This window comes from Sapajus apella, unplaced genomic scaffold (assembly GCF_009761245.1).
Source record: "Sapajus apella isolate SASKATOON/1434 unplaced genomic scaffold, GSC_monkey_1.0 scaffold173, whole genome shotgun sequence".
Lineage (NCBI taxonomy): Eukaryota > Metazoa > Chordata > Mammalia > Primates > Cebidae > Sapajus > Sapajus apella.
The window spans coordinates 659,890-684,109 of NW_022437113.1; the positions used below are offsets into that span (position 1 = coordinate 659,890).

General features: G+C 63.6%; 2 protein-coding genes across 7 annotated transcripts in view; one reads left to right on the forward strand and one right to left on the reverse strand.

The window, feature by feature from the left end:
• The window catches only part of ISYNA1 (inositol-3-phosphate synthase 1), a 5,483-nt gene extending 3,558 nt beyond the window's left edge, over nucleotides 1–1,925 (forward strand). Inside the window, exons 6-11 of the mRNA XM_032267833.1 lie at nucleotides 234–383; nucleotides 466–681; nucleotides 792–956; nucleotides 1,037–1,150; nucleotides 1,228–1,445; nucleotides 1,597–1,925. Of these exons, the coding sequence (XP_032123724.1) occupies nucleotides 234–383; nucleotides 466–681; nucleotides 792–956; nucleotides 1,037–1,150; nucleotides 1,228–1,445; nucleotides 1,597–1,804 (1,071 nt within the window). The 3' untranslated portion in view covers nucleotides 1,805–1,925. The remainder of the gene's footprint in view (nucleotides 1–233; nucleotides 384–465; nucleotides 682–791; nucleotides 957–1,036; nucleotides 1,151–1,227; nucleotides 1,446–1,596) is intronic.
• Nucleotides 1,926–2,152: 227 nt separating this feature from the next.
• Nucleotides 2,153–17,500, reverse strand: SSBP4 (single stranded DNA binding protein 4). 6 transcript variants are annotated; one of them, XM_032267840.1, is made up of 18 exons: nucleotides 17,380–17,500; nucleotides 9,140–9,212; nucleotides 8,752–8,813; nucleotides 8,580–8,664; nucleotides 5,730–5,816; nucleotides 5,264–5,329; nucleotides 4,979–5,038; nucleotides 4,822–4,891; nucleotides 4,615–4,685; nucleotides 4,472–4,539; nucleotides 4,089–4,134; nucleotides 3,958–3,993; nucleotides 3,808–3,862; nucleotides 3,641–3,711; nucleotides 3,471–3,549; nucleotides 3,111–3,139; nucleotides 2,789–3,012; nucleotides 2,153–2,502 (listed from the first exon to the last, which is right to left on the reverse strand). In XM_032267840.1, exons 5-17 carry the CDS (start codon nucleotides 5,790–5,792, stop codon nucleotides 2,803–2,805), a joined length of 924 nt encoding a protein of 307 aa, XP_032123731.1. In that variant the 5' UTR covers nucleotides 5,793–5,816; nucleotides 8,580–8,664; nucleotides 8,752–8,813; nucleotides 9,140–9,212; nucleotides 17,380–17,500; the 3' UTR covers nucleotides 2,153–2,502; nucleotides 2,789–2,802. The 6 variants fall into 6 exon arrangements, with proteins under 6 accessions (XP_032123731.1, XP_032123725.1, XP_032123729.1 ...); XM_032267834.1 differs by lacking the exon at nucleotides 17,380–17,500 and adding an exon at nucleotides 16,800–17,186; XM_032267838.1 differs by lacking the exon at nucleotides 17,380–17,500 and adding an exon at nucleotides 16,800–17,117 and having other exon boundaries at nucleotides 2,905–3,012.
• Between the last annotated feature and the right edge of the window lie 6,720 nt (nucleotides 17,501–24,220).

A 24,220-nucleotide genomic window follows, 5' to 3' on the forward strand; every position in this document is an offset into this window, starting at 1 on the left:
TCCTCCCCACACCCTCTCCGTCCTCCCCACACCCTCTCCGTCCTCCCGACACCCTCTCCTTCCTCCCGACACCCTCTCCTTCCTCCCGACACCCTCTCCATCCCCCCGACACCCTCTCCTTCCCCCCGACACCCTCCCCGTCCTCCCCCACACCCTCCCCGTCCTCCCCACACCCTCCTCGTCCTCCCCACACCCTCTCCATCCTCCCGACACCCTCTCCGTCCTCCCCACAGCTGGAGCAGATCCGCAAGGACATCCGAGACTTCCGGTCTAGCACGGGGCTGGACAAAGTCATCGTGCTGTGGACGGCCAACACAGAGCGCTTCTGTGAGGTGGTTCCAGGCCTCAACGACACGGCCGAGAACCTGCTGCGCACCATTGAGGTGGGTGCACGCCCGGGTGGAGCGGGTCAGGCAGGGCCAGCTCAAACACAAGTTCAGTGCTGACTGCCCACCTTGCCCACAGCTTGGCCTGGAGGTGTCTCCCTCCACACTCTTCGCCGTCGCCAGCATCCTGGAGGGCTGTGCCTTCCTTAATGGGTCCCCGCAGAACACCCTGGTGCCCGGAGCTCTTGAGCTCGCGTGTCAGCGCCGGGTTTTCGTGGGCGGAGATGACTTCAAGTCTGGCCAGACCAAAGTCAAGTCTGTGCTCGTGGACTTCCTCATCAGCTCTGGCCTCAAGGTGCGTGGGCCAAGGGGGCTCCCGAGTGCAGGAAGAGGGCCTGGGCTGCGAGCACCTGGCCTGTGGGGCCGCAGGGCCTGCAGCTGCCGGGGCGTCACTTGTACTCACAGACCATGTCCATCGTGAGTTACAACCACCTGGGCAACAACGACGGGCAGAACCTGTCGGCACCGTTGCAGTTCCGCTCTAAGGAGGTGTCAAAGAGCAACGTAGTGGACGACATGGTGCAGAGCAACCCCGTGCTCTATACGCCCGGCGAGGAGCCCGACCACTGCGTGCGTGGGGCGCGGGCATGGGTGCGGGGTTGCCCAAAGGGGGGTGGCAGGGACCCGGGCAAACTCCTGCTGCACCCCAGGTGGTCATCAAGTACGTGCCGTACGTGGGCGACAGCAAGCGCGCGCTGGATGAGTATACGTCGGAGCTGATGCTGGGCGGGACCAACACACTGGTGCTGCACAACACGTGCGAGGTGCGCCACTTCCTGGGCTGCTGTGGGAGGCGGGGCTTGGCCACCCTCCTCCACCTCCTGACCCGCCCACCCCACAGGACTCCCTGCTGGCCGCACCCATCATGCTAGACCTGGCGCTGCTGACCGAGCTGTGCCAGCGCGTGAGCTTCTGCACTGACGCCGATCCCGAGCCGCAGACCTTCCACCCTGTGCTGTCCCTGCTCAGCTTCCTCTTCAAGGCGCCGCTGGTGCCGCCGGGCAGCCCGGTGATCAATGCGCTTTTCCGCCAGCGCAGCTGCATCGAGAACATCCTCAGGTGTGCCCCAGCCTCCAGGTTCCCGCCCGGGGTCCAGTTACCCCTTGGCTGAGCTATGCATAGGGCCTGAAGGGCTGTAGGCGGCAGGGACACCCCCCCCACCTTCTCCCCATCCGGTGTCTGGCTCTGCTGAGCTGTGTGGCCTCTCCAGGGCCTGCGTGGGGCTCCCGCCACAGAACCACATGCTCCTGGAGCACAAGATGGAGCGCCCAGGGCCCAGCCTCAAGCAAGTTGGACCCCTGGCTGCCACCTGCCCTGTGTCAAACAAGAAAGGACCGGTACCTGCTTCCACCAACGGCTGCACCGGTGATGCCAATGGGCACCCACAAGTGGAGGAACCCCAGATGCCCACCACCTGAGGCCCCTGTCAGTCACACAGCTTCCCAGCCCTTCCTCCCCGCTGTCCCCCAGGACCCCACCTTTCCAGGCTGCCCCAAAGACAATAAAGCTGCTGCCACTCTCAGCTGTCCTTCCACCTGGGGTTCTTGGGGCCTGGCACCTGGCTCTGCCTTCCTCTACTTCCCCAACTCTGAGCGCCCAGCTTCCCGTCCCAATCCTTCTGCCCATGGTTGCCACCCCAACTCCCAGGGAGAGCCCAGAACCCAGAGCCTCAGTCGAATGTGGGGCTAGATGGGGGGTGGGGTGGGAAACAAGACCACAAGGTGGACAGCGTGGTGGTCAAAGACCAAAGAGGGAATCAGACACGCTACCAAAAACCAAAACCAGGTTCCATTTATTGATGGGGCCCACCCCCTGACGTCCTGGGGAGAGGGGACCCCCCCCCCCAAAGAGCCCTTCTTTCTGGAACAAAATACAAATGGCAGGAAGGGTCCATACAGAAAAGAACGTCTCTGAGGTCCTTGCGTTTTTAATAAAATGATAAAAGTCTTTCATGTGGGGCCTCCCAGCTGGGTAAGCCTTGATTGGCCAGGAGTCCAGGTGCCCGAGGTGTGACCTCAGCCCCTCGCCCTGAGCAGGGGCGCTGGGCAGAAGCCTAGGCCCGCAGAGGCCTGGGGCTGCCGCCCCATCACACGCTCATGGTCATCCCTGGCGAGTACTGCGGAGAGAGGAGGGGGCAGCGCGCAGGGGCCGGGCTTAGCTCCGGAAGAGGCTGGGACCCGCCCCCAGGGGACAATGGGGGGACAGGGTAGGGCTGGGTCTTCGGCAGACACAGGGCGGGGACAGGAGGCAATGGGGGAGGGGCGATGCATGGGGAGGCTGCCCTTGGGCGCGTGTCCCGGGGTGGGAACGGAGGGGATCTGGATGGTGAAACAGGAGCGGGAGGTGGTGGGGGATGGAGAGAGGTTGGGAGGAGGGGAAGGATGCCGCGGCCGCCCCCCCACCTGGCCCGCCGCGGTCACGGTCTTGCTCTGGCCCCCCGGCCGCCCCGCCGGGGCCTGCCCGCCAGGCCCCTCCGGCCCGACGCCGCCGCGGGGGGAGAGTCGACGCAGTCGCTTACGCTTTCGCTCGGGAACGGGTGCAGGAAGGTCCCGGCGGCGGCCATCTCGCCGTCATCCCGCGGGGTGCCCGGGGCGTTGCTCAGGCCGGCCACGGCGCCGGGGGAGCTCTGGGGGCGGCCGCCGTCAGCGCAGAACTCCCTGCCCCGCCCCCCACCCCTGCGGGCCCCCCCGCAACCCACCCCTAGCAGGAGTGCGGCCCCCTTACCTTCGGCAACCCGTCCATATCGCCCGAGCCTGCGAACCGACACGGACACCAGCTCAGACATGCCGGTGCCAGGCCCCCCGGCCTCCAAGGTCCAACGACCCTTGGGAGCTTCCCCCGCCGCCGCACCCCGCAAGAAGCCCCAGAACTGAGGCCAGGTGGAGGATTGGGTCAGTGCATCCCCTGGTTTTGTCGCCGGATCCCCCCAGCTCGGGTCAGCCCCCATCACTGAGCGGCCCCCCTGGGGGGCTCAGGGCGCCACCCGATGCCTCCACCAGACAGGCTGGCGGTGGGGGGAGGCAGCCAGGGGCGCGTGGGCCCGGGCCGGAAGCAGCCTGGGCGGGAGCAGGGAATTCCACTCACCCAGGGATCCATTCACGTGATGTGGCTCCATCGCACTCATGGCGGCCATGGGGCCCTCCGGGCCAGGGCCGATGGGGAACTGCAGGCATGGGGACAGTGTGGGACTCGGGCCACCCATCCTCCGAGTGGGGTCACCGCCTCAAGAAGCACCCCCAAAAGCCCCCACTCACATTAGCCCTGCCGGCGCCCTGCCCAATGGGGTTCATGATGGTGTACATGTTCTCGCTGGAATTGGTGGAATCTGGGGGAGACCAGGAGACAGGAAGGGTGCTGAGTGTGAGGGGGTTTCCCCCAAGCACACCCACCCTAGCACACCCCACCCCTGTCTAGGCTGTACCTCCAGGGCTAGGCATGATGGGTGTTCCAGGGGGCCCACCTCCTCCTGGGGGTCCCTGCACACAGAGGGAGACAAGGACTGTGAGAGATGGCCCCTCATCTGCCATCCCGCAGCCCCTGCCCAGGGTGACACATCCTTGCTCAGACTCACCGTGTAGCTGCCGGGGGATGAGGAGGAGTAGGGGATCTGGGGACAGGGGCAGCTGTGAGCAGTCGGCCAGGCAGCTGACCCAGTGCCCCTCCCACCCCACCCCATTCCAGCCCACCTAGCCTTAGACTCACCGAGTTTCCACTGGGGCTGGCCCACGGGCCTCGAACTCCTGGGCCCCTGGAAGAGACCGTGGGTGACAGACCCTGGGGCTAGTCCACATGGATGACCACCACCCCCACATCCCCCACACCCTGCTCCACTGTGTCCCCAGGCAGGCCGCAGAGCAGCAGACGTTGCTAACGTGGCCAGCATGAGCTTTCAGGTTCTGACCCCAGCCCATCACTGGCCGTGGGGAACTCTTGCTACCTTAGTCCTGTTTCCCCACTCAACAGTGGCCATGAAATAAACAATATCCAAGGCTGTCCTGAGGGTTCAGGGCCCATCCCAGCTGACCCAGCCATGAAGCTGGTGGTGGCCTGCGAGCTGCACACTCCTGGGGTCCCGGGGGCCTTACATGTTCATGGCAGGCAGGCCTGGGCCGGCAAGGGAGTTGGGTGGGGGCCGCATGCCACCTCCGTAGCTCTGGGGAGGCAAAGGGTCGGTGAGGGGCAGACCGGGGACAGTCTGAGGGCCCCACCCACCAGGGCTCCCTCTTACCTGGGGCCCGACGCTGGCCATGCCCCGAGGAGGCGTCACCCTCTGCATTGGGCCGCCCATGCTCGGATGCCCTGGGGTGGGGCAGAGGGAAGGGGCTTGGACCTGGACCACTCCCCAGTGTGGACAGCTGGGAGGCAGCAAGGTTGGAGCGCCTAGAACTGGAATTCTGACTAATGGGCGGACAGGGGGCAGAGCTTCCCTACTCACCCTGGGCTCGTGGGGAGGGCTCCATGGTGCCAGGGAGGAGGGGCTGGGAGCCAGGGAGGCCCGCGGGAGGCTGCAGAGGGGGTGCGGCAGCGCTGAGTGTGGGGTGCTCCCTCCCCGGCCCAGCTCCTGCCCCCGCCTCCCCTCATCCCTTTCTCACCTGACTCGGCATCCGCAGGGTGGGCCGGGGGCCCCCTGGGAACCGCGGTGACATGAAGGGCTGGAAGAGGTGGGTGGGGATCAGCAGCTTCCCCCACCCTCTACCCCTAAAGCTACCCTGTTTCTGCTATACCGGGGCCCCCGGCCTGGGGAGACCCCTCCTCCAGAACCAGCCAGCAAAGCCCAGCCAGCTGGCGCCGGCCAGGGCACCATGCCATGGGGGCAGGAGGGGGTGGCGCTGGGGGTGGGGATGTGTGTGTGCGGGGCAGGCGCCACAGCTCCTTACCTGACTGTGAGGCCCCATCGTGGGGGCGTTGGGATTGTAGGGGGGCGGCTGGGAGCCGGGGGGGCCCTAGGAGGACAGAACTGGGTGGGTTGTGGGAAGCGAGGCCCTGCTGGGTCTGGCAGAGGAGGGAGAGGCTCCACAGAGGTGGAGAGGTGGGCCAGCCGATGGGACAGGGACCCTGTGGGAAGGCTTGAGGGCAAGACTCGGGCATCAGCGGTCACCAGGACCACTGTGGCCACTGCATCCCCAAGCACCCTGTGCCCACGCATGTACAGGCCAATCGCACAGATGCTCACCCTCCACTATACTTGGGCCCTCCCTCACTGGCCCCAGAAAGGCCCAGCCAGGCACACCTGCCTCACAAAGGACCCTCCCACCCAACTCCAGCCTGCTGGCCTCATGAAGTCTGCCCACATGGGACCCCCACCCAGAGTTGGAGGCCAGGGGACTCCAGCCCTGGCCATACCTGGAAGAAGCCTGCCGCCATGGGGCCTGCAGCCATTGCGTCACCTGGGGCCATGCTCCCCATCACAGGGCTGGGGGCTGCAGCGCTCTGTAGGGATGCGGGAAACCGAGAGGGCCAGGTCAGGACACTTGGACACTTCCTATTAGGCCTGGGGTGTGCCCCCTCTTCTCTGCAGGTGGCGGGCCCCATGAGACAGGGAGCTGGCCTTGGACAGTGCGCACTGGGGTTGCTGGCCTGAGGATCTGAAGACCCTGGACCCAGAGCAGCTCTCATCTCGCACAGGACTGCCCCCTCCTCCAGACCCATCCCAACTGGCCCTGTGTCATCCTGGCCAGCAGGGCAGGGCAGCTCAGCTGGCTCCCAGCTCTACCTGGGACACCCCAAATACACACACAGATCTACGACAGTTTCAAGAGGAGCTCGCCTGAAGGCTCTTCCTTAGAGCAGCTGCGGACCCCGGGCCCACCTCGCCACGCCTCCAGGATCGGGGAGAAGCGCAGGATTCTGGGGTGGGGTCCCTGACCCCCAGCCTCTCCACAGATGGAGAAGGGCAGAAGACAGGGTGCTACAGCGGGGGCCTCCTATCTGCCAGAGACTCTGGTGCAGCCCAGACCTGGCCTGGGACAGGCTGACAGGCCACTCTGGCTGGCTCCCAGTCCTAGACCTGTGTGCTCTGGGGGAGACGAGGTGGGGAGGGAGGCTCAGTCTATGAGGGCAGAGGACACGTGGGGACAGGGGGCAAGGACTTCTCTCCTGGCCTGGGTCTGTATGGTCCAGGCCAGGCCCCGAATCCCAAAAGGAAAGGGATAGGCTCTCCGGGGTTGGCCCAAGCCAGAACACAGGCACACTCTGGTGTTTGTGGCATGAACTGCAGCCACGTGGGTTCAAGAGAGGCAGGCACTCTGCCTGCAAGTCTCAGCATTTCCTGCCCTCAGGTGTTGCTGCAAGGGGCCCCCTGGCTGGAGCAGGGCCCCTGGAGAAATCCTCCCTGCCCGTGTGGGGCAGCGGGCTGGCCCCTTCCTGCCCCTTCTCTGAGATCAGCTTCAAGCCTCCCTCCAGGGCCCTAAAACGGGGAAGGGGGTGGAGGCGAGAGGTCCCAAGCACACCGCGACAGACAGCACTCCTAAGGCCCAGAACAAATCCTTCAAAAGCCCTCGTGCCCACTCCTGTGCCACTTTCTCAGTTCAAAACTGCCAGGTCCCCTCTGGGCTCTGGCCCCCACCCCGCCGCCGCTCGCCAACACAATGGCCTGGAGCAGCTGCGCTCCCAGGTGGCCCCTCTGGTCCACTCCCGGAGGGTGGGGAAGGGACGCTTCTGAGCCCTGTGTCTGTCCACCCCGCAGGGAGGGCGGCCCCCTCTCGGGCCACAGCAGACGCCTAAGCGTTTCCTGGTCGGGGAGGCTCCAGTGCAGCCTCCCTGCCCCTGCGCCCCGCGGCTTCCCAACTCTAGGCCCCGAGGAGTTAATCCCGGGCAGTGCGCCCTCCCCGGCGGTTGGCCTGGGCCAGACCCCCTACGTCAATCATCCCTGAAGAGGAGACGGCCCGGCCTGCGTTGCCATGGCGATGGGCTGGGCGCTTCGGTGTTTCCTGGAGAAGCCAAGGTCGGCCTGGAGCCGGGGAGAGGCAGACAGAGCCCCACCTCGGAAGGTGAGAGGAAGGGGCCGCCTCCGTGCGGGGTCAGCTGGCCAGGCGCCCCCAGTTAGAGCGAGAGCAGTAGAGGGGTAGCCCGGCAGGATGGGTGCCCACGGGGATTTGGTCACCCCAGGGCTTGCGCGGCCTCCACCCTGGGCCCTGCGGTCTCTGCTCCGCGCCTGCGTTGCCATGGTAACCGCCGCGCGCCTGGGAAGCGCGTTCACGCTGACTTGCCAGCTCCGCCTCCTGGCCCAGCGGGGGTGCCCAGAGAGTCTGCTAGACCCAGGCGGCAGGCATGGGGGGAGAGTCGCCCAAGCCCACAGCTCCAGACACCCCTGGGGCCCCAGATCCAGTGGGACTGGGACAAGGGGACCACACAAGAGCAGTGGGGCACCATGGGGGTGAACAGCAGTGACACCAGGAGGGCTTCGGCATGCCCGGCTCCCATATCGCCTGCAGGAGGCATCTTCAGAAACACGGGCGACCCACCCCTCCCGCCCCTAGGGCCGCCTCTGCCTTGCTGAGGCCTGCGCTCCCTCGCACAGTGGGCAGGGGGTGGGCAGGACTGGCGCCCTCCAGACGCCCGCCGGCAGAGCCGGCACCTCCCCCTCAGACCCAACAGAGGGGGCCAGGTGGCCCAGCGCAGAGGATGAAGGGAAGGGCTGCCATCTGCTGCCCCATGACAACAGGAGGCCGCCATCCCCTCTGTAGCTGGGCAGCCTCCACTCCAAACATCAGCCTCTGATGTTTTCCAACCCGGAGGGAAAATGACAGCAGAAAGGTAGAGTGGGCAGCTCCAGGCACCCGGCAAGGTCAGGAAGTGTCCCAGTGCCTGGTCCATCAGGCATCCCCATCTGGCTCCTATCTCGGTGGAGCAGCGGTGACCCCCCCAAAGCACACGCGGCGGAGGAGGGTGAAGGCAGTGAGCTTTCCCCATCTCCACACAAGCTCACGCGAGGACAGGGAGATGGCACCCCCCAGTGCCCTGAGGAGGGTGGGAGGGCTGAGGGGACTGCAGTGCAGTGGAAAAAGCTTTCCCTTACTCTGAGTGACCCTGGACCAAGGGGAGGGTGGAGGGACCCCAGAAGTGGCCAAGAGCCTGAGTGACAGCTGCAGCTCTGTCAACCCCAAGCTGCCCCCACCCCCAGCCCTCCTCTGGCTGTGCAGCCCCCCATCCTGCCTCCCCCGCCGGAGCTGAGCCCCTGGGGTGGGGACTCACATAGTCCTGGAAGGCCTTGGCCTCGCCTGAGTGCTCGCAGGCCTCTCTCCGGTCGGGCGCTGCGCAGTACAGGTCCCAGAAGACGCTGTGGGCGGCAGGGGAGGACGTTCACTCCACACGCCCCCGCCCCCAGCCCCCTTCCACAGCCCACCCACAGCAGCCCTGCACGCACCACCACCAGGAGTGCAGGAACCCGGGGGGCTCCCCCAGCGTGATGTTCTTCTCCCATCGGATCTGCAGGGAGAGGAAGGAGGTGAGGGGCCGGCCCTATCTGACCCTGCCCCACCACGTGGCAGGGTGCCCAGAACATCTGGGCAGGGAGAGAGTGGGGAGGAGAGGGTAACTGGGTGGGTGGAGGGCCCCAGGATGTGCAGCAGGTCCCTGCTGGGCATGCGGACCAGATGCCTGGATGCCAGCCCAGGGCTGGACCCCACCCAGCCCTCAGTTCCCAGAGCCTTCAGAGGGGCGATGAGGGCCCATCCCCAGGGTCCCAGTGGAAATGGAGGAGGACCGCTGTGTGTGGGCGGGGAGGGAGGGCCGGGCTGGAGGCAGCAGCTTACCTCAGATAGGAAGGTCTGGGCTGACTTCTGGGCACCGATGTGCAGCAGGTACTCGTAGACGTACAGCGCCAACCTGCGGGGGCGAGGTGGCCCGGGGGGCTCAGGCTCTCCAAGGCAAGGCCTCACCCTAAAGCCCTTCCACCTCTCGGGAGGGCGGGTGGAAAGTACTCTCCCCAGCAGCTGCTCAGCAGAGACAACTTGTACTCATCCATCAACATCCTTCGGGCTCCTCCCAGGCATCCCTGACCCCCAACTCCAGGCCGAATTCGGTTCCCTTCAGTGCGCCGTCGGGGACCAAATCCTGGCCCTGTCCTGCCAACGCCATGCCTCCAGAGGCCTCAGTGCCTGGGAGGTCTCCGTAGAGGAGTGTCACTCCTGAGTGTGTGCAGGGTAGGGACGAATAGTGGGCACCCTGGGCCGTGTCCTGTGCTGAGGGCCACCCCAACTCATCCCCAGCCTCGCTGGCTCAGGAGGGAAGGAAGGGCTCCCCCCCGCAGCCCCCTCCCGTCCCTGGACCCATCTCTTCCTTGAGGTGGCTGCCCATCCACTGTGGTGGCCTCAATTCTTCCAGCAGACTGTCTCCAACTGGGGCAGTGTCCAGGGAATGGAGGTGGGGGCCAGGGGAGGTAGGGCCCACAGTGCCACATCTGCCACCCTGCCCAAACGTACACAGGGTTCTGTGTGAGTCCCCAGCTTCCAGGGACCCCTGGACTCACCCCCTCAGCCACTGCCCACCCCAAGAGCTCCGACCTGGGCCACCCTTGCCCAGCCAGGGGGCTCCAGCACAGCCCTCTGCAGGTCACAGGGGAAGGCTGGACGGTCTGCCGGCTCCAGTCCGGCTGCCACACCAGGAAGCACAGGACAACCCCCCCCATCCAAAGCATTGCCCAGTCCTGTGGCACCAGCCCTTCTGGACCTCCCTGGATCTGGGGCGCCCCCATCAGAGCCCCTCCGAGCCCTTGTACTGCACAGCCAGGGACCCATGAGGGCCTGCTCGGGGCTTGGGGGTGTCTTGGATTCAAGACAGGGTTCCGGAGGGCGGGCCTGAGGCTGAGCCCTAGAGGCGAGAGGCAGGCAGGCCTGGGGGCCCTTCCAGCCGCCTCCAGCTCAGCTGTGCCGCCCTCCCTGGCTGCCGGCCCCATCCTAAAATAACCTTCCTTTGACTCACACTCTGCTCCCTCCCAGCCAGGCTGCTCCCATCCCAGCACCCACCACCCATCAGGCCCCCCAAGTCCCTTTCAGACTTCCAGCCCTCCTGTTCCTGCCCCAGCCCCTAGGGGACAGGGTGGGGGGACTTCCCGCCCCCATGGGCGGTGCCCTTGCCCCAGATCTCAGCCTGCCTCCCCTCCTTCATTCATTAACTTCATTCATTCCTCCAGCATCATGGAGAGCCCTTTGTGCCGTGCACACACCCGGCGCCCGTCCTGGAGGCCACGTTCTTGAAGAGAGACACCGAGACAGGCAACACGAGTCGAGAGGTGAGCTGTGTGGGCCCCTGGAAGGCGCCGAGGCTACAGAAGGGCGAGGGGGCGGAGCAGGCGGCCCAGGGCGGGGCACGCCAGGCTCACACTGCACCACATGAGGCAGGGAGGGGGCAGGACACACAGTGCCCAGTGGTCACCTGGCATCATCACACCGCTCTCGGAGACAGCCCCCCGGTCCACACCCTGCTGGATCCTGTCCCCATAGCCCTCCAGTCTCCCACCCCGGTGCCTTCCTCCACTGCCCGGTCCCACAGCCTGCAGGGCCACCTGTCCAGCCTACTTCTATGGTACCCCGGCCCATCTAGAGGCTTCTGAGCTTTCCCCTGTGCCAGCAGCTGACAGGCCTGCGTCCATCCGTGAAGGGGAGCACACAAGGCCAGGGTGGGCAGACCCACCCACCAGGTGCGGAAGAGGGGCTGAGTGGGGCCAGCCATTTCCCACCCTGGCCACTTGGGGGTCAGAGCAGGGGGCACAAAAGGCCAGAGTGGGGTAAGACGGAGTTTTGGGAACGCTGGTGAGCCACCCCAGGAGGGCGAGGGCAGCGGAAGTCCTGCTAAAGCTGTGTTTGGGCACCCCACGCCCAGGGGCCGGCTGTCTAGGAGGCCTAGGGGGGCTCCTGAAGGAGGCGGTGGCCAACAGCTATACCTGCCTTCCTTCGTCACCCCTTCCCCGACTGTCCCCATCAGCACCTAGCCCAGGACCCCAGAGCCCACCCTGGCCTCACCACCCCCTCTTGCTGTCCTCCTGCCTCCAGCCCCGCCGGCTCCCCACTCTGTCCTCTCCTCTCCCTGGGTGGTCGCCCATCCTGTTTGGATGACGCCTTCAGGTAGGGGCTGCCCAGAGGGTGCTGTGGCCCGACCTTCCCCAAACTAGGGATCCACTGTCCACTTGGCAGCTATAGACCCAGCCTCAACACCGGAGCCCCCACCCCTTCCCCATCCTCCCCTCTCCCTGCCCAGAGGCCGTCAGGGAGATGGGCACACACACACACATCTCATCCAAGGAGCCTCTGCTGGCCACGCACAGGCGTGCACCTGCATGACACCCACCCAGCTGTCCCCAAACATCACTGCGTTTACTGAATTAATGAGAAGAAAACATGGAAGGAAGTCTCTCTCCTGATTCAGGCCCCTCTCCCCACCTCCACTGCACACCTGGGCCAGGCCACCCACTGTCTCCACCTGGATTATGACAGTCCCCTCCAGGCGCTGCTCCCCCACACCCCAACGCTGCTTGTTCAAACCCTCCTGTGCGCCCCCCACCACAATGGCTGCCCTGCCGCCCCAGGGCCTCTGCGCACTGTTCCCCTGCCTGGGGCACTTCCGCCCAGAGACTCCAGTGTCACCTACCAGGGGCTTCCCTGTCACCTGGAAGCCCCCACCTGCTCCGTCTCTCCCCATCTGAGTCTCCGCCTGCAGCCCCCCCTGGAATGTGGCTGGAGGTGGGGCAGGGACTTGGGAGTCTGCTCCCTGCAACACCCTTAGAATGGAGCTGGGCATCCAGGACCCCGTCACCACAGTGAATTAACAAACCACCCGGGACCCCCTCCTGGGATGCCAGGAGGACCAGCCGAGTCACGGGTGAGCACTGAGGAAGGCCGGCAGCTACTGTGTCCACACTGAGGATTTAGGAATTGATCTGGGCGTGAAGGGAGGCTGGAGTTTTCGATTTTGCGGATTTCCCTTCCACAGTGGTCCTTTTATTTTTTTATTTTTTTTGAGATGGGGTCTCACTCTGTCGCCCAAGCTGGAGTGCAGGGGCCAGATCTTGGCTCACTGCAACTTCTGAGTTCAAGCGATTCTCCTGCCTCAGCCTCCCAAATAGCTGGGATTACAGGCGTCCGCCACCACGCCCAGCTAATTTTTGCATTTTTAGTAGAGATGGCATTTCAACGTATTGGCCAGGACAGTCTCGAACTCCTGACCTTGTGATCTGCCCGCCTCAGCCTCCCAAAGTGCTGGGATTACAGGCGGGAGCCTCATCACCCGTCCGGTCCTTTTATTTTAAACAGGATTCAGTCTCAGGGAAGAACTGTGGCTTGTGATTGTTTTGGAAGCCTGGCTGTTCAGCCAGGGAATTGGGGGACATACAAGGTCCTCCCCTCTCAGAGGACTGCTTTGGGGACCAGGTCTGGGGGCACCACTGGTTGGGGCCCTGAGCTCAGTTATGGGAAAGGGCTCTGGATACAAATCACCTGTGCCCCCTGCCTCCCACCAGCCACCTGCTCCGGGGCGGCACAACCTCTCAGGGCCTGCCTACGAGGATTCCCTGTGCCACACCGGCAGGTGGCCAGAAAGAAACATGGGGAGGCACCGGCAGAGCAGCAAGCAGCCTCCCTGCCAAGGAACCCGAGACCTGGAGGACATGGGGTGCCTGGACCTGAGGGAGCATGGAGCTGCAGGGAAGCAGAAACAGGACGGGGTGCTAGCACCTGGTGGCCTGAAATGTAGCACAGCCACCGCCATACTGATGCGCGTCACCGTAATTACCGAGAATGGCCGCACTGGTGCTCCCTGCCCAGTGCCCTCCTGGACACAGACGCTGCTGGGGCGGGAGATGCCTGCCACTCACAGCTTTGTGTCACCGTGTCATGTCACCAGGTCTCACTGCTGCCCCCAAAGGGACCCTCCAACCCTCGCTGTCCTTCCCCTCCGCCAACCCTAAAGTCCAGGCCTTCGGCAGCGTCTCGGCAGGGCGGTGCCTCTCTTTACCGCCCGCCACACTTGCCCCCTCACAGGGGCTAAAATGACCACGTCCAGTCGTGAATCCCATCCCTAGCTTACCTGCTAGGCTGATGAACAAGCCACTGCATCCACGTGCTGGCTCCAAATCAAGCCGGGAGAAACCCACAAGCTGCCAGGAGACGCCAACCATGGCCGTCATTCATAGACCCCTTCTCAACCTGCCTGGCTGCACTGGAGTGCTGGAGGGTATACACAGCCCCGTCTTCTTGCGAGTGGTCCACTCAGACCCCAGCCTCCCTCGGCCCACTCTGCCGCCCCCACACTCCACGGTCACCACCATCTGCTGCAAGCCCCCGAGGGCAGGCACTCACCAGGTGCTCGGTCGCTTTCTGTAGCGAGCTGGCCAAGACCTAGCGTGAGACAGGGAGGCCGGCAGGCTCCAAGGGAAGCCAGAAGGGGCTGAGGATTGGGGCCAGTGAGAGAGGGAAGAGAAGGCAAGGCCTCTTTTTTTTTTTTTTTTTTTTTTTCTGAGACGGAGTCTCACTGTCGCCCCGGCTGGAGTACAGTGGTGTGATCTTGGCTCACTGCAACCTCCGCCTCCCAGGTTCAAGCGATTCTCCTGCCTCAGCCTCCTGAGTAGCTGGGATTATAGGCGTGCACCACCAGGCCCAGCTAATTTTGTATTTTTGGTAGAAACAGGGTTTCACCACGTTGGCAAGGCTGGTCTCAAACTCCTGACCTCTGGTGATCTGCCTGCCTCGGCCTCCCAAAGTGCTGGGATGACAGGCGGGAGCCACCGCGCCCGGCCTCAGGGCCTCACTTTTAGGAGGCAGGAGGCTTAGTGCAGGAAGGAAAGTGTAGGGCTGGGGAGCTGAGGTCTGGAGCAGTGTAACCCCTTCACCCCATTTCACAGAGGAGGAAAGCGAGGCCCGGAGGCAGGAAGTGGCTTGCCCGTGGCGGATACTTCCTGAGAGCTGAGGGGCTGCCCTGGCAGGTGCTCTGCCTGCAGGCTCCCACCCGGTCCTGGTGAAGATCCTGAAAGACGGGTCGTCCACATTTCAGACAAGGAAACAGGCCTGGGGCTGCCTCTGAGAGGTCATCTGTACCAGAGAAGCTGAGTTTTTGCCAGGTGGCTTCCTCTCCAGGGCCCTGGTGTCCCCTTCTGTGAAATGGGCGGGGGGCGGAGGGGGGTGAGGCCATCTGGTGTTTTACAAGCTTTCTTTCACGGTGGAACCCCACCTCCAAACCAACACTTACATAGGACCCTCTCCGCGAAACAGAAGCATGCAGGCCGGTTCTGCCTAAAGACGGTTCCCACAGCCTCCCACCAGCAGCCGAGGCGCTTCTGAGAGCCTTGAGTCCCGAGGCCAGTATCCCCAAAACACCTCTGCTGGGCAGGTTGGGGGTGGATGGACAGCAGGGAAAGGTGGCCGGGAGCTCGGCTAATCCCCTCACCTTACCACCCCTGGCTCAAACCTATGAATCTCTTCCTTCTTACCTTGGTCCAGGCTGCCATCAGCTGTGTTTTTGGGGGTTTTCTTGAGATGGCGTTTCACCCTGTCACCCAGGCCGGAGTATAGTGGCATGGTGTGATCTCAGTTCCCTGCAACCTCCACCTCTCGGGTTCAAGCGATCCTCTCACCTCAGCCTCCAGCGTAGCTGGGATTACAGGCACCTGCCACCATGCCCAGCTAATTTTTGTATTTTTAGTAGACACAGAGTTTCACCATGTTGGCCGGGCTGCTCTCGAACTCCTGACCTCAAGTGATCCACCCACCTCGGCCTCCCAAAATGTTGGAATGATTATAGGCAGGAGCCACCACACCCGGCCTCCCCAGCTGTCTTTCACACAACTGTGTCCCCATCTCCAGGGACTCCCAGCCTCTTGTTTCTGATCCCTACAAGCCTCGCTCCACCTGGGAGCCAGGGCACACTTCTGCACACACAACCAACTGCAGCCCACCCAGCACTCTAGCAGGCTGCCCCTTCCTCCACCTGGGCCCAGCCCTGGCTTCTTTTCCTGGGCCCACCTCAGGGCCTTTGCACTTGCTGACATCCCCTCCCCCTCCACTATCACCCACTTCTTTTTCTCCAGGTAACTGGATACCTGCCTCCCTGCTGGGGTGGGGGCTTCTTCAGGGCCACAGAGCCCTCCTTCCTGACCAGACTGTGCCTTCCCAGCTGCCACACCCTGGGACATCCAAGGCAGAAACGCTTAACAGGTGAACGATCTCGATTCCCATGGGTGAGTGGTCCCCTCCAGAGCCAGCAGCTGGCTGGAGACCTGGGGTCCGGGGGTGACCATGCCAGATACCTCCTGCTTCCGACCTGAGCAGGAGCCAAATGCCAGTTTCAAAAAGTCTTTGGGCTTAAGAATGCTTGGAAATGGAGCTCAACGTCCTAACTGCACACAGGCAAGGGAGGCCTCTTGGGCAGAGGGGACATTCATTTTGCGGAGGGGTGGGGCATCTCAAGTCAGCCCAGGCAGAAGAGGCAGGACACTCAGCCAAATCCAGGGCTCCTCTCCACCACCCAGACATCCTGGCCTGGTCCTCAAGGCGGGTCCTCGTGGGACCCCTCCCTGCTGACCCAGCCTCCTCTCTGCTTGGGTGGCCAGTTCCACACCCGGGGCCACTCCAGGCGGCTCAACTTCAAGGATTCTGCAAGTCCCCATCAGCTTTGACAAGACTCCCCTCCTCCTAGGCACAGCATTGCAAACTGCCCCGTGCCCTCCCTGCGGGACGGTCACAGCTCCAAACTCGCCACCTGGACAGCACATTCGGCTGCCTCCCTACACTGAGAGATCTCAGCCCCGACCCGCGCGGTGGAACCTGTTCCTACCAGCTTGAGAGCTCCTGGTACCCACGGCCTGGAGTCACGCCACGCCCAGAACAAGAGGGACCCCCAATATGCACTCTTCGGTATCAAGAGAGGGGCTCCGTTGTCCCCACCCGCCCCCGGACTGTGAACTGTGCGGCTTCCCCGGGGGGCCCACACAGCTGCTGGGGCCAGGGCAGACAGGTGGCTGCGCGCCCCTCCAGCCGCCCTCCAGCTCTTCCCCAGGCGCCCGGGGTCCCCGAGCCACCACTCTCGCTCGTCCCGGAAAACTTCGCCTCCCTCGATCCCCGTGCGTCCACAGCCTCGCGCACCCACGTCTCGGGGATCTAGCGCGCCCCCTCAAATCTCGCGCCCTCGGGTTTCGCGCGCCCCCGCCAATCTCGCGACCCCTGCAGCCGCACCGGTCTCGCGCGTCCCCTCCCGTCTAGCGCCCCTCGGGCCGCCCGCCACCCCTCAACTCCTGCGACCCTGCGGGGTCTCGCGCGCCCCCAGCCAATCTCGCGCCCCCGCCAATCTCACGACCCCTCGAGCGCGTTCGGGTTCCGCGAGCTCCGTCGCCCGCGCCCACGTGCCCCGCGCGCTGCCCGCCCGCGCCGGAGCCCACGGAAGAGCGCGGACGCCGAGCCCCACCCCTGGCCCCGGCCCCGCACTCACTTCTCGCGGGCCTGGCTGTCGGAGGGCACGGCCGAACCCTTGCCCCCCTTGGCGTACATGCTGCTCCGCGCCGCCGCCGCGGGGGCCCACACCTGTCAGGCGGCGCCGCGGGCCGCGCTCGCCGTCGCCATAGCTACCCCGCGCCCCGGGCCTCACCGCCCCGAGCCCCGGGCGGGCACCGCGGACATCGTCCGCGCGGGGGAGCTCCAGACGGCCGTGGTGGCGGCGGCAGCTGCGGCTCCAGCGGCTCCAGCTCCGGCCCCGGCCGCAGGGTGGCTTTTTTTTCCTCCCTTCCCTCCGCGCGGGCTGTTCCGGGAAGCGCGCGCTCCCCTCCTCCCGCCGCGCGCGCCCCCGCTCGCTGCCTCCCCGCCGCCCGCGGGCGCCGCTCTTAAAGGGGCGATGGCGGGCGCGCGGGTGGGTCCCGCCCCCGGGACCGCGGGCCGGGCGCGCACGCGCACTGCCCGCCGCGGGAGTTGGGGGCGCGGCTACACACTCGCGGGCCGGGATCGGGGACGGCCACCCGGGGACCCACAGCTGATCGCGCCTGCACACGCGCGCGCGCGCACATAGGTTCACTCACCCCAAATGGGGACAGCCACCCCAGCTGTTGTACAGACCCAGCCACACACATTCGCAGCCGCACTCAACGTAGCGCTCTACACAACAAAAGTGTAGCCCGCTGCTGGAACTACTGCGGGTTGCCCCCTAGAGCCTCAGGCAGTGACACTGGGTGTTGCACCCCGCAGAGCCACCCACGCTCAGCTCGCGTGGGAACCACCGCACACACAGCCCGCCCAGCGACACACATACACTGCCACATACCCAGCTCACAGTGGCCGTCCTGGAACAACTAAACGCAGGCCACCGCACACAGACCCACAGCCGCACGCAGACACACACTTATACAAGGTCATGCCACAGCTTCCAAAGGCCGTGGACAGAGCCCACGCAGTTAACTCGCAGTCACCCTGGGGCGCACTGTCGCGGCCTCCTGAGAACCACACCCTACCCAGATCCACAGTCACATGGCCTATGGACACTTAGCCAACCGTCCGCAAACACACAACACAGACACAACGCAGGCACAGACACAAAGCTCCTATAGTACCCAGGCTGTGGGAGCCACCCTGCACCACCTCCACGTGACACCCGGTGACAATACTAGATGCAGGGTGACCGCTGGCTGGGCTTCTCAGCCTCGGTGCGTGAGCTGTAAATGGTGCTCATGCCACCTTTGTCTGCGGGGGTCAGGGTGCAGGCAGTAGGTGCCCTCTTCCACCTCTAGGGCCCTTCACCCCCCCACCAAGGGTGTTTAGAGAGGGTGGGGGCGGATACTGAGGCAGGAATCCCCGCAGGGCAGGGGTGCCCGGATACCACTGGGTGGTGTGTGCCTGGGCAGGGTAGGGGAAGGCAGTGCGGTTGTGACTCTAGGTCTAGATGTTTCTGTTTGTCTCGGCTATTCCTTTCTTTCCTATGCACACCAGCGTGTGTGTGCAAACGCGGCTCCGGTGTGAGTGCACGTGTGCGTCCTTGTGCGTGGGGGGCTAGCAAACACCCAATGATCTCTGTCCCAGCGATTGTCGCTGGCTGCGCGTTGGCAGTTGTGGGTCCGCCGCGATGGTGCGGGCCTAGCTGCCCAGTCAGGTTGTGTGCACAAGTGTGTGCGAATATGCACGTGTGTGCCTCCGCGCGTGGGTGGGCCGCCAACTCCCTGGGATCTGTGTGTGACTGTGCGCTGTTTTGTGTGTGTGTGTGTGTGTGTGTGTGTGTGTGTGTGTGTCTGAATGTCTGGACGTGTCTCGCTGCCAGTTGACCCCCTAGATACCTCCCCCATAGAGGCCGACCCCCCAGTACGTGAGAAACCCTCTGCCCACCCCAAGCTTTCTAGCCGGCGGGAAGTCGGGAGCCGCAGAGGCTGCAGACCCGCGGAGAGGAAGGGAAGGGCAGAGCCAGCCCCAGCCCCGCCTCCTCCCCGAGGGGCCCCGGCACGGGAGGGGGTACGCCAGCCCTTCCCACTTCCTGTCCAGCCAGCCGCCCCCTCCCCCAGCTTCCTCTCTGGCAAGCCTCCGGGCCCCGGCAGGAGGGAGGAGGGGCCGCACGATTCCACAGGGCCTCGGGCTGGCGACTGCCCGGAGCCTGGAGGGCCACAGGGGGCGTGGGCTTCGGCGTCCAGGACACTGTCATCTTAATGACCGCCCCCACCACTGCTCCCCAGCGCCTACTCCGAACGAAGCACAGAGAGGGTGTGGCCCACCCAAAGCCACACAGAGCCTTGGTGACAACCGGGGCTCCCGGGCCCGGCAGATGCCCCTCTTGCCACCCTCAATTTAATCTCCCAAAACTCGGTGGCTTCCCAGGACCCTGTGTGCCCTGGTTGGGTCCCTCGCCCCCTGTGAGCCACAGTTCCTTGGGTCAATGTGAGTCTTCACCCCATTAAACATGTATTGAGCGCCTACTGTGTGCTGGGCTCCGGAGACCCAGCCCGGACACGTTGCTACCTCTTTTGGAGCTCAGAATCTGCCGGGGGAGGCGGACAGTCAAAAGCTGGCGAGTCAGTCGGGCAATTTCAGGGAGTGCCACGTGCCTAAGAGGGAGGGGACCCCTGGTGACAGGACGGGCGCTGGCGGGGTCGGCCGGGCTCCTGGGGAAGGGCGGAGGCGGAGGGAGGGAGGGAGGGGGGGAAGGGAGGGGGGGAGGGGGGAGGGAGGCGGAGGCGCCGGCGGCCCCAGAGAGCTGCGAAGGGGGAGGCGCGGAGGGCGGGAGCGAGGAGCGCGGTTCTCATGGCAACCGGGAAGGATCTCCAAACACAGCCTGGGCGCCGGCGGGAAAGTGCGAGGGGAGCGGGCCCCGGGTCCCACGCGGCGTCGGGGAGGCTGAGCCGCGCGCACTCCCAACCAGGGCGCACGCCTTGCGGGGGCAGAACCCGCAGAAAGGGCCCCCCACCCACGCGAGGGACAGGCAGGGCGGGGAGGAAAAATTATTAATAACGGGGAGGGGAGGGGTGGATTGGAAAGATCTGGGAGTGGAACGTTCACACTGTAGTCACAGCAAGTGCTAAGGCCCTGAGGTGGGTACATGGCGCAGGTGCTGGACGCAGCGGTCCCCGGAGCAGCGGGAAGAGGAGGGGGATGATGGCAGGGAGTGCAGACTGCTGGATGCGCCCAGCGGGGCGGGGGTCATATTTTTTTCTAAGAGCAATAGGGAGCCGTGGAAGGGTGTGGAGTGTATAGGAGAGGTTGGGCTCTGCCTCACGAGTTTAAGAAGCTCCATGGGAGGCCACACGTGGTGGCAGCCTGTGCTTGTAGTCCCAACACTTCGGAGGCCGAGCCAGGAGGATCCCTTGAGCCCAGCAGGTGAAGGCTGCAGTGAGCTGTGATCATGCCACTGCACTCCAGCCTGGGCGACAGAGCAAGACCCTTTCTAAAAACTAAAAAACCTAAGAAGCTCCTTGGGGTTGCCATCGAAATCAAGGTGGCCCAGAGAAGGCAGGGAGGTTGCCTCGGGAAGGGGCCCAGGTAGACCAGGGGGGCAGGGCTGCCGTGGTCGAGCTGGGTCAGCGTTTGTTGGGGTGGGCAGTGGTGAGTCACCCACCATGGATGTCCCCTAAATACGAGTCAGAGTCTGTGCCTGGGGGAGTCCGAGGGAGACTCTGCTTATAGGACAGGGGGCTGCCAGGAGAGGATGGCCCGGAATCTCTACCCTCACCCTGCATTCTCCCCGCGCAGTCCCACCCGCCAGCCTTAACCCTTGCGGTTCCTGCCGCCTGAAACTGTCTCTCTGGCTTCTGGCCTGGCCAACGGAGGCTCCTCCTTCGACCAAGGGTTCTCTTTGGTCCTCCTGGTGGAAGAAGCCAACTCCTCCTCTTCCTCCTCCTCTCCCTCCTCCTCTCCCTCCTCCCCTCCTCTCCCTCCTCTCTCCCTCCCTCCTCCCCTCCTCCCCGTCTTCTCCCTCCTAATCACCCTTCTCCTCTCCCTCCTCCTCATCACCCTCCTCCTCTTCCTCCTCCTCTTCATCTCTCTCGGCCTCCTCCTCCTCCAAGCCTTCCTTGGGCACTGCCTCCGCATGACTCTTTCCGCACAGTCCCTAGTTGGACTTGGCAGTGTTCGGATGAAATAACGCATCCCGTCCTCAGTTGGCCGCCTCCGCCTTCCTCTGGGTCCTGTCTCCTTGAGGACACAGCGGTGGGGGGCCCATGGGTACCGCAGAGGAGGCCAGATTAGGTTTTCCTGCTGGTGGTTTTTCCTCTCCATAGGAGGCGGAAGGGGCCTCCCTCCCTCCCTCCTCATTAAAGTGGGGGGGCGGTCTGGGAGGGGCCAGGACCGAGGCTGGCGGCCCCTGTAAGCCCCTCCCCAGCCGTGCGTGGGAGGCGGCCACAGCTGGGAGCCGGGTCTGCGCTAGGAGACCGTTTCCTCTCAGAAGCTGTAATTATGGGTAATTTTCTAAATGCAACACAAAAATTAAAACCCAAACAACAGCAGGGTGGGAGCAGCCACAGCAGCTGGTGAACACGCGGGTAGGCCGGGGGTGGGGGGAGGAACTGGGCCTTGAACCCAGGCAGGCTGGGGGTGACCAGCACGGGCGAGGGGTGTTCAGGCAGCCTCACTCCTGCACTGCCGGATAGGGTTTCTGAAATCGGGATTAGACCACAGGACCAATTGCCTGGAGGCGGAAATTCCCAGATAGAGGCTCTGGGCCTGGATTTGAACTTGGCTGTGCCCCGGCTCACTGTAACCTTGACCGGGAGACAGCTGAACATCAGTGACCCCTCAAGCCATTGGGTCATGCCACCAATCCCACAGGGCTGTGAGGGACCCCAGGGGACAGAGCGGATACAGGAGGGCCTGGCTGAGGAGCCTCTGCCAGACCTACACCCTCTCACCCCTGTGTCTGTCCTCCACAAAGCTTTACCAAAGCCGGGTACACTGCTGTGCTTCTAGCACCTTCTGTAGCTCCCACTGGCCACACGTCAAAGCCCCACCTCTGTGCCCTGCACTTGAACTCCAGAGTCCAACTAACCCTCGGGAACTGGCATCATTCCTGCCAGACCAAAGGAGGAGGCCCCATTTCTAATTTTTCTTTTTAGAGATGGGAGTCTCACTCCGTTGCCCAGGCTGGAGTGCAGTGGCACAATCATAGCTCACGGCCGCCTCAACCTCCGGGCTTAAGCGATCCTCCCACCTCGGCCTCCCAAGTAGCTGGGACCAAAGGCGTGCCCAGCCATCATTTCTTCTCACTTTACAGATGGGGAAACTGACGCTTGTAAAGGAACCAAGGATGTTATGTGAGCCACCCATAGGTGACACCCCACCCATCGGAGTGCCCCCAATACCCTGTCTGGTCTGGGAGACTCGAGGTGACTCTTGGAAATCCCAGGTCTGGGAGGAGGGTCTGCAGCAGCTGCTGGTAGCTCTGGGTGCACGCTGGTTACAGGGGACCCCGGGCCTCACCACATGGCTGCACTCCCTACCGCCGGCCTCTGCTTCTCCTCGCCTGTAGCTTTCTCTGGCCGAGTGAATGCCCTTTCTTTTCTTTTCTTTCTTTTTTCTTTTTTGAGATGGAGTCTCACTCTGTTGCCCAGGCAGGAGTGCAGTGGCGTGACCTCGGCTCACTGCAGCCTCCACTTCCCTGGTTCAAGCGATTCTTCTGCCTCAGCCTCCTGAGTAGCTGGGATTACAGGTGCGCACCACCACGCCCAGCTAATTTTTGTATTTTTAGTAGAGATGGGGTTTCACCATGTTGGCCACGCTGGTCTCTATCTTCCTGACCGTGTGATCTGCCCACCTTGGCCCCCCAGAGTGCTGGGATTACAGGCGTGAGCCACCGCACGCCTTTCTAAGGACCTGCTCCTCTCCCTAAGATCTCTGCCAGGACTCAGCTTCTTTTCCAAAGGTCTCCCTTGCTCGTGGGCGCCCCCTGCAGGGCCCTTCCCCAGCTTCCACAGCGGGTTACCAGGTGGGCCCCCACATTCTCAGTGTGCCATCCTGGGTCTGTTTTCTGGGAAATCAAACTGAGGCTGGGGGTGAATAAACACCCCACACGGCCGAGTGCAAAGGTCCCACCTTGGCCTCCCAAGAAGCTAGGACCAAAGTGTGCACCACCACATCTGGCTGTCATTTATTCTCCCCATGTTACAGATGGGGAAATTGAGGCTCATAAAGGCACCAAGGGTGTCATGTGAGAGACCCACAGATGGCACCCCCCCTATGTCTGAGGCTCAGAGCAGCAAAGCAGTTTGCCCGAGTACACACAGCAAGGAGTGGAGGCCCCAGGTCTGACTTTGAGGTACCCTGGCAACGCCCATTCCTCACCGCCTCTCTCTCAAGCTCCAGCCTCCTCCCCTCCTCATTTTTTCAGGGACAGGGTCTCACTCTGTCACCCAGGCTGGAGTGCAGTGGCACGATCACAACTCCCTGCAGCCTCAAACTCCTGGGCTCAAGCAGTCCTCCCACCTCAGCCTCCCGAGTAGCTAGGACAACAAGTGTGCACCACCACGCCCAGCTAATTTTTTTTTTGTAGCGGGGGGAGGGGTCTGACTTTGTATCCCAGGCTGGTCTCGAACTCCTGGCCTCAAGCGATACTCTTGCCTCAGCCTCTCAAGTAACTGGGGCTACAGATGCGTGCCACTGTGCCCAGATTCACCCTCTCTTCTTTTTTTTTTTTTTTTTTTTGAGACAGAGTCTTGCTCTGTCACCAGGCACCAGGCTGGAGTGCAGTGGAGCAATCTCGGCTCACTGCAGTCTCTGCCCCATGGGTTCAAGCGATTCTCCTGTCTCTGCCTCCCTAGTAGCTGGGACTACAGGCGTGTGCCACCATGCCCAGCTAATGTTTGTATTTTTTACTAGAGATGGGGTTTCACCATGTTGGCCAGGGTGGTCTCGATCTCTTGACCTCGTGATCCGCCCGCATTGTGATCCGCCCGCATCGGCCTCCCAAAGTCCTGGGATTACAGGGATGAGCCATGGCGCCTGGCTGAAATTCGTGTTTTATTCAGGGATGTGCCCCTAGTGCTTATAACACGTTCTGGCATACAGTAGGTACTCAACAAATATTTGTTGCTGGTCGGGCGTGGTGGCTCACGCCTGTAATCCAAACACTTTGGAGGCCAAGGTGGGCGGATCACCTGAGGTCGGGAGTTCAAGACCAGCCTGACCAACATGGTGAAACCCTGTCTTTAAAAAAACAAAAAAACCACAAATATTTGTTGCTGAGCAAATGAACTCAAGATTACCAACGTCGCCTCTGTGCTAAACTTCCTGTGTGGCCCAGGGAGATTTCTGCCTTTGCCAAGGCAGCCAGCGCTGCTTTGATTCAGCGTTCCAAGTATCACCAGTGGAGGGCAGCAGAGACTCAAAGTAGCAACTCCTGAGAGTCCCAGCAGGTCCCGCCCCAGCACCCCCTGGAAGTCGCCCTAAACTGAGCCC